At 37.3% G+C, this 8700-nt stretch overlaps 3 protein-coding genes across 13 annotated transcripts in view; all 3 read left to right on the top strand.

Annotated features, from left to right (window-relative positions):
- Nucleotides 1-257, top strand: part of nptna (neuroplastin a) — a 46106-nt gene extending 45849 nt beyond the window's left edge. For 9 of the 10 annotated variants that reach the window (XR_015525572.1, XR_015525573.1, XR_015525570.1 and 6 more), the window contains one exon: nucleotides 1-257. This exon is cut by the window's left edge and continues 702 nt beyond it. The gene's annotated coding sequence lies outside the window, so the exon portion shown is untranslated. 10 annotated transcript variants of the gene reach the window in all.
- parp6b (poly (ADP-ribose) polymerase family, member 6b) overlaps nucleotides 1-8700 on the top strand; it is a 549184-nt gene that overhangs the window by 321981 nt on the left and 218503 nt on the right. The window lies entirely within an intron of this gene.
- hcn4l (hyperpolarization activated cyclic nucleotide-gated potassium channel 4l) overlaps nucleotides 5506-8700 on the top strand; it is a 104924-nt gene continuing 101729 nt past the window's right edge. Inside the window, exon 1 of one of the 2 annotated variants that reach the window (XM_087312426.1) lies at nucleotides 5506-8085. In XM_087312426.1, the coding sequence (XP_087168552.1) occupies nucleotides 7424-8085 (662 nt within the window). In that variant the 5' untranslated portion in view covers nucleotides 5506-7423. The remainder of the gene's footprint in view (nucleotides 8086-8700) is intronic. The other variant, XR_015526573.1, reaches the window with a different exon arrangement.

Here is an 8700-nt window from a genome sequence, read left to right as displayed (position 1 = left end):
TCTATGCAATATCTATACATACAGTAGAATACATCTTTATTTTAAACGTTAGCTTTTGGTTGTGTATAATTAAGCTTTAGTATTATAAGTTAGCAGAGTGCACTGTTCATGAAAAAGATGGTTTAATACATCACTGCATGAGCTCCTAACGCATATAAAGGGTCTATTAAGTGCGAATGTGAAGAGAAATTAATATAATATCGATTAACTTAAGGCATATCATGTCATTTTTAACTATTAAAATATCCAAAGTGAAATGTGTGGTGCTTTTTGTTTTATTGTGTAATCGTGACGGACATTTAGCTAAATATTACAAGCTAGAAATATTCTATTTCGTGTGGATACTAGCTGATTCGGCATCTTTGCGTGAGTGTTTATGTATTCTAAAGGTTAAAAAATTCACCCAACCATGAGGTGTTACGCCTCGCGGTCTTAAATGAAATATGTCTGTTCACCAGAGGGGGGCATCGCTGACCAAACCTGAAACTTCAGGCCTTCAAAACGTCTCTCAGTTTTCAGTTATAGACATTTGCATCAAAAAATGAGCGGTGGGGCACTATTATTACCTGTATCTGTAAGTATGTACTTTATTTGCCTAAATTGGCTATCATAACAGTATATAATGGAACGTTAATGTACTGGCTGCTGATAAATGTGACAAGACTTCTAGCCTTAAGGGCAAATCGTACTAAATTGTACGAATTCATACGAATTAGCCACTAAATCAAAAAGTTACGAATTGCCGACAGATTGCGTTGACTATTCACATTTTACAAGGTAAAATAGGCAAAAGGTATCAAATGACAGAATAAAACCTTTCGGACAGACACAAATACCTGTGTATGTACACTGTAAAACCCTCCAAAATGAGGGTAACAAACCATTTGAGGAAACCGATCTTAACAAACCGTTTAAGTTCTAAAACTAATCCTAATGAGTACTGTGAACTTAATCCATTTGAGTAAATAAAGCAATTTGAGCACAGTTAAACCCAATAAATGAAGAGAACTCAAACCAACTGTGTACTGTAAAATCCAATAAGTTAAGGTAACTCAAACCGTTTCAGAAAACCGATTGGTACAAACCATCTGAGTTAAAATACTAATCTAAATAAGTACATTGAACTTACTCCATTAAAGTTGAAGTAATGCAGTATTTAATTAACTCATTACCTTCGATACTAAATTAAAAACTCTTTTCAAATGAATTAACTTTCTGTAAATTTTAAGTTAACTACACTCATTTAACTTGATAAAGTTTACTGTTGGGTTTTACAGTGTAACAATAAATGAATGCATGCTTAAAGTGGAAAAGAAAATAATATTAAATTAATAAATCAGTTATTAAATCATATAATTACTAATTAGCTGTATTGTGGATGCATAAAACAATTAAGTTATCCCAAAAAAGCTGAAGAGGTGTGATAATTCAGCTCATTATAATAAGAGGTTTAAGCAGCAAACTTATTTTTTTGAGTGTACCTTCAACACTGAGTTCCAAACACTTTTCAGAGTAGAATGAACTTTCAGTCAATTTTGAGTTAACTACACTTATTTCATTTGATAAAGTTGACTGTTGGGCTTGTATAGATTGTGAGGAATCTCCATTGGGTAATGTATTTTTTGCTCATTATATAGCCTTACTCCAGCCTTATCCCTAATCCCAATCCTCGTGGGATACCTGTTGCAAAATTTGAATGTCAAAACACCTCATTAAGTATGATTTTTAAGTGTTTTGAATCACAAGAACACAAGTCATGTCTTCGTATACACTTGTAAGCCACCTACTACTAGGTTATACAATGTCATTCTACAATTGTGTGTCTGCCTAAACCTGTTCTTATGTCTTGGTGGGGACTCTATTAGAGCTAATTAGAGTTGGACAACATGGGAAACATAAAAAAATTTGATATTTATTTTCCATATTGAACGATAACAATATTTATTTCGATGTCAGTTGTTAATGCTACCAGATTTAAAAGGGTACCCCAACAATGACTGATGCTACAAAAATTAGAGTCTATTAAATGGCATAACATTTTTGTCAGATAAATTTTTGGTGGCCGAAAAATTGGTACTTCTCTAATATCAGCACACTTTTAGATTCTCTTTGTTGCACATTTCTGCTGTATGATTGGCTCTTTATTAATAGAGTAAAAAATTACTGAGCTTATAATTGTTATTGACAAATTTTATCGCTATTCGATGTAATATAGTTTATCAGCCCAGCCCTAGAGGTAAGATAATGTACAAACTGTATATTCTACCCATCTAAACTCATCTCTTACAGGAACCAAATAGCATTTTAACTTTTTCAAAACACCTCATTCTGTATGGTTTATAAGCATGTTCAGGTCCCCATAGTGACTCAAGTCCCCATGAGTTTGTGCGCATTAAGGTTTGAGTACCCAAAGGGATATAAAAACAAGTAGACACACACACAAACACGTCCATAGAGGAGTATAATCTCAGTTATTTCTCCACCACAGCCACAGGGATGGATGATTCCTGGAAAGGCAGCGTTTGTCACAATGCATTTTCTGCTCAAAAGGCAGAAAGCTGTCTTTGCCCAGGCCGCTTACAGATTATAGTGCCCTTATTCTCTCAGTATCTAGTTTCATCAGATCACTTGGTGCCCTGACTTCACCATCTGACATGTTCTGTTGTATCTGGACCGCACACTAAAAACCATGACACTGGATGAAGCACAGGGGAGCTTAAAACAAGGGGTTTGTGGCTGTGCAGATTTGAACATGAAGCATACTGTATACTCTTGCACGAATGTATTTAAAATGAACGCTTTGAATATTTTAGACCCTTTTTATTTACTCGTGAGAATTGTCAAGGGTTGAATTTTGTGGTTGTGATACTGTTACTATGCTTCTCTTTGTTTATTCATCAAACTGATGTCACATGAAAATCCTACTGGAAAAAAAAACGAAACCGAATACAAATCACAGCTGATGTCCCAATAGACCTCTTTATTAGCGCATTTTAACTACTGTTCCACCAGTCAAACCTAGCAAAAACCAAACAGCCCTAAAAAGACATTTGTTTACCTTTTTGCTAGCATGCTAGCACTGATGTCTAACAAAAACAGACGTAACTGACAGACTGTCTCATCGTGTCTCTTCTTTTTAAAACTTGACCCAACTAAGTACCTGGATATGAATAATAAATTAGCCTCCTCTGAAGTAGCAGCGAATTATTCATTGACCTTCAGAAAGGTTGACTTTTTCCTCTTGGACACAATTAATAGTGTGAGCTTTGCTAAATCCCAAAATACTCATTCCAGATAATTGTCAACTACTTTACAGATTTACAAACTTTATATATATATATATATATATATATATATATATATATATATATATATATATATATATATATATATAACACAAAGTTGAAGTCAGAATGATTAGCCCCACCCCCCAAATCCACCCTGAATTTTTAGCGCCCCTGTTTATTTTTTTCCCCAATTTCTGTTTAATGGAGGAAAGATTGTTTTAGCACATTTCTAAGCATAATAGTTTTAAAAACTTATTTCTAATAACTGATTTATTTTATCTTTGCCATGATGACAGTAAATGATATTTTACTTGATATTTTTAAAGACATTTCTATACAGCTTAAAGTGACATTTAAAGGCTTAACTAGGTTAATAAGGTGAACTAGGCATGGTTTGGTAATTAGGCAAGTTATTGTATAATGATGGTTTGTTCAGTAGACTATTGAAAAAACATATATCTTAAAGGGGCTAATAATTTTGCCCCCCAAATTTTTTTTTTTTTTTAAATAAAAACTGCTTTTATTCTAGCCGAAATGAAACAAATAAGACTTTCTCCAGAAGAATAAATATTATTAGATATGCTGTGTGAATTTCTTAAACATATATTAACAAAATAATAATATTTACAAAAGAAAAAAATTCAGAAGGGGGCTAATAATTCTGACTTTAACTGTGTGTGTGTGGGTGTGTGTGTAAATATATATATATATATATATATATATATATATATATATATATATATATATTTAAATAAATGTATTTAATTAATTTTAAACATAAACTGGCTTCATCCTTGCTTATGAAATTTGATCAGGGTTTAAACCGCCAACTTCATTCATTTTATTTTAGTTTTAGTCCATTTATTTAAGCTGGGGTTGCCACAGCAGAATGAACCGCCAACTTCATTCATTCATTCATTCATTCATTCATTCATTCATTTTCTTTTAGGCGTAGTTTATTTATTTAAGCTGAGGTTGCCACAGCAGAATGAACTGCCAACTTCATTCATTCGTTCATTAATTTTCTTTTCTGCTTAGTTCCTTTATTAATCAGAGTTTGCTATAGCAGAATGAACCGCCAACTTTATTCATTCATTTTCTTTTCAGCTTAGTCCCTTTATTTATCAGGGGTCGTCACAGCAGAATGAACCGCCAACTTCATTCATTCATTTTCTTTTAGGCTCAGTCCATTTGTTTGAGTTGGGGTTGCCACAGCAGAATGAACCGCCAACCTCACTCATTCATTTTCTTTTTGGCTTAGTCCCTTTATTAATCAGGGGTCACCACAGCAGGATGAAACTCCGACTTTATCCATTCATTCATTTTCTTTTAGGCTTAGTCCATTTATTTAAGCTCTGGTCATCACAGCAGTATGAACTGCCAACTTCATTCGTTCATTCATTTTCTTTTTGGCTCAGTCCCTTTATTAATCAGGGGTCGCCACAGCAGAATGAACCACCAACTTCATTCATTCATTTTCTTTTCAGCTTAGTCCCTTTATTAATCAGGGGTCGCCACTGCAGAATGAATCACCAACTTCATTCATTCATTTTCTTTTCGGCTTAGTCCTTTTATTAATCAGGGGTCGCCACAGCGGAATGAACCACCAACTTCATTCATTCATTAATTTTCTTTTCGGCATAGTCCCTTTATTAATCAAGGGTCACCACAGCAGAATGAACTGCCAACTTATCCAGCATATGTTTTAAGCAGCGGATACCCTTCCAGCTGGAACCCAACACTGGGAAACACACATACATTCTCATTCACACTCATACACTACGGACAATTTAGCCTGCCCAATTCACATATAGAGCATGTCGTTTGGACTGTGGGGGAAACGGAAGCACTTGGAGGGAACCCACGCCAACACGGGTAGAACATGCAAACTCCACACAGAAATGCCAACTGACCCAGCCGAGGCTCAAACCAGCTACCTTCTTGCTTTGAGGCTACCCACTGCGCTGCCCAAAACCAAAACATTGTACAGTAATTAAAGCATGTTTACCTTCAATTAATTATGATTTTGCTACATAAACCATACTTTAACCACGTAGTAAAAATGGGGTTATACATGGTGATCAATGCTCATGGTTAATATAATTTTACTGGTTTTTCATATGGGATTTAATTAACTGTACAAAAACAAGTATTGTTATGCTGATTACAATTTTAAGCTGTTTTTTTTCTCTTGCTCTTATATTTATTTTATCGTCTTAATCATAAACCCATGATTTGAAGTGCCACATATAGAAATATGAAAAATGGTAATATATGCAATTTACATGCATGCCGTATTTCACTTATATAAAATATGTTATACTCAAAAAAACTTAAACTATTTGTTAAAATTATTTATTTAAAATGAGCAGAAACAACACAATTTTGGATGTTTTTATTTCAAAATATGGCAAAAATGCTTGTTTACATATTTTTTTCATCCAATGGATTTCTAACTATATACAGTGCTCAGCACAATTGACTACACCCCATTTTGAAAATTAATATTTTTATCCATTTCTAAGTGAATATAGGCAATGTACTTCCGTGCATTTAAACAAAACAGATTTATTGAACAGATATATCTTTTTTAAATAATATTTTAGTCACCAAACATATTTAGAAATTGAAAAATATTACAATCAAAATACAAACTACAAAATTTTAACTAGATATTTTTTTTATTTGCTCCTGGTTTTAAACCTCTCTTAATAATATTTTTCTATAACATAAATTTGCGTGAACTCGTTTTTGAACCGTTATCGTAAGTTTTGTTAGATTTGGCTTTAGTACAGACTAATCTAATGTATATGCACAAATCTTATATTGCATAGATCCTATTAAAAATATGAATTTAAAAGATAGATTTGTGAGGGGTGTACTTATGCACATGTGCTCAAATATAACTGTAAGTATAGGATTGTTTAGGCCACCTTATTTTTCTTTACCTTGCCCAGCGGATAAAACGTTTTCCTAACGCTGCCTCATAGTTACCAGAACGTTTTTTTAACAAGAGCCTAAAAGAAAAGGTTTTGTGAACAGCCTCTTAACCTAAAGGGAATGTTCTGTTTACGTAAAGAAAACTTTCCTATAGCCAACCAACAAGGGAGCATTCTGGGAATCCGAAATGAACATTCCCAGAACGCTCTGGGAACCAAAATAAGAAAATTGTTAGCTCTGTGTGAGGCTAACGAAAGCGATTTCTCGCACATTCACGGAAAATAAGCGTGCTTCTGCTGTGGAAAAACAGACTGGAGAAGGTCATGTTTGTTTAATTATTTTTTGGTCTTGATAATGATCCTAAATATCCTGATGCAACTGTTGCGATAGTAATTTTCCCCAGCAAACAAAATTATAAACGGTATGGTGAATGAAAAGTGCTGTTGAACTGTGTGACTTACGTGTGTATTCATACATACATACTTTATAATACTATTTTGAGACCATCGCACCCTGATGGTGTGATCGTGTGTGATCCTGTCAAGCCAACTGGTAAACAATACCCAGCTGTCAGCATGGAATAATACCAATTGTTTTCCATAAGGTATCATGACGTAATAGATTTAATGACGTAAAACGTTACTTTTGTCATTCATAACTATTTGATATTAACAGATGAAAATGCACGTCGGTAAATCCTTTGCTGAAGGTGAGCAATGTCATGTGTGTGTGTGTGTGTGTGTGTGTGTGTTTTTTTTTTTTTTTGCTACACCCCTAACAGTCGGTTTAGGTGGTGCGTGCTTATTTGCTGTCTGCGCTTCTATGGCAACGTAATAGATTATCCATCCCCACGCATGTTACCACAACTGAACTAGACATCTTTTGCACATTGGATTACAGATGTGTCAACGTCCGGGGGCTTCGCAAGTGCTGTTTCCAGAGTACTTTGAGAAGGAGGATGCAATGATTTGTCATTGAGACGCGCGTCAAATTGTTTCTCATTCAGACACGTCCGTCCGTCGTCCCCGCATCCAGTGTGCGCGCTTTGAATCCGCGCTCTCGGCGTCGCGTCTAGTATTACAGATGCAGCGGGATGCATATTTGTGCATTCATATTTTTGACGACCTATTTTTCAGCCAGCGTCGCCTCTCAGATGATACCGACTGTCATTTGTTCTGTTGAGGTGGTCGATCACAATGCATAGGGTGCATTCTTCCATGCGCAAACGGCTCTATAGCTTGCCACATCAGTTTGGACACAAGGGTGCTATGACTCGAGACGGCGAAGATAGCGACAAGGACACTCGGAGGAAAAGTGTCAAGATGAAGCATTTTCCTTCACCTTCCTCCACGGGGAGCTCGAAAGGTGTCTGCGAGGCCAAGAGCGGGGACGCGGAGACCGATGTGGGGAGACCCTTCAGAACCAACGTGAACGGCGACTGCCGGAGGTTCAGGGGCAGCCTATCGTCCCTCACCAGTCGGCATGCTGCTCCAGACGCGGATCTGGCCGAGCAAAGGCGTCTTATCGGGGATGCGAGCCCGGAGGACGACGGCCCCTCGGAGCAACCGGGACCCGGAGAGAGCCCGGGCGCGAAGGGCGGTCGCGGCGATGGGGCACAACAGGCGCCCTCTGAAGAGCAGTCGACTTTCGTAAAGTTGGAGGGTATCGATCAGATCCTGCCGGACGATGAGAGGATGTACCAGGCGGGCTTCATGCACAGGCAGTTTGGAGCGATGCTTCAGCCCGGGGTCAACAAGTTCTCGCTTCGAATGTTCGGGAGCGAGAAGGCAGTGGAGCACGAGCAAGAACGGGTCAAATCTGCAGGCTTTTGGATCATCCACCCGTACAGTGACTTCAGGTAATCCCCCCTCTAATTACTGGCTATGCGAATGTTGCCATCAGTCCTCAGGCGAGCTCTCCAAACGTTGCTCACGTGCACGAGCAGATTAAATAGCTATCTGTTTCAATTATAGATTTGTTTTCACAAATTTCTGTGTCCTTGAGCTTGCCTTGGGTATTAAATCAGGGCCATGCTGTCTTCACTGTCCTCACCTGGCTAAATTGACCCCTTTCCTGTTTGAATGACATTGATATCATCAACATAATGCAAGGGCAAACAGATCACCAACGCCACCTGCCTCGCGTTTTTGTGATTGTTTGGCATTCAGTGTGTGAAACTTTCACTGCAGCAGTCAGGCAAGCGCGCTGTCCCTAATCTCAAGTCACACAATCGTATTTATCGGATAAACTTTAGTTGTTCTCATGCGATGCTGCTGCTTCCACTCAGGCAGAGCTGTCCGTTCTGCACAGGCTGGGAATAGGGTGATCAAAATGGGTTAACACGACGACGGGCATTATTGGGAGCAAACATCAGAGAGGATTACCACAACACAATTTATTTAATGGCACTCTGGTCGGTGTGAGCTGGAGGGGGCTGTACTAACAGTCAGGTAGCCTAGCTGAAATGGACCAC

The sequence above is a fragment of the Danio rerio genome, chromosome 25, assembly GCF_052040795.2.
Source record: "Danio rerio strain M-AB ecotype USA chromosome 25, GRCz13ab, whole genome shotgun sequence".
Lineage (NCBI taxonomy): Eukaryota > Metazoa > Chordata > Actinopteri > Cypriniformes > Danionidae > Danio > Danio rerio.
Note: the sequence above shows the minus strand (reverse complement) of the source record. Positions and strands in the feature narration are given on the sequence as shown.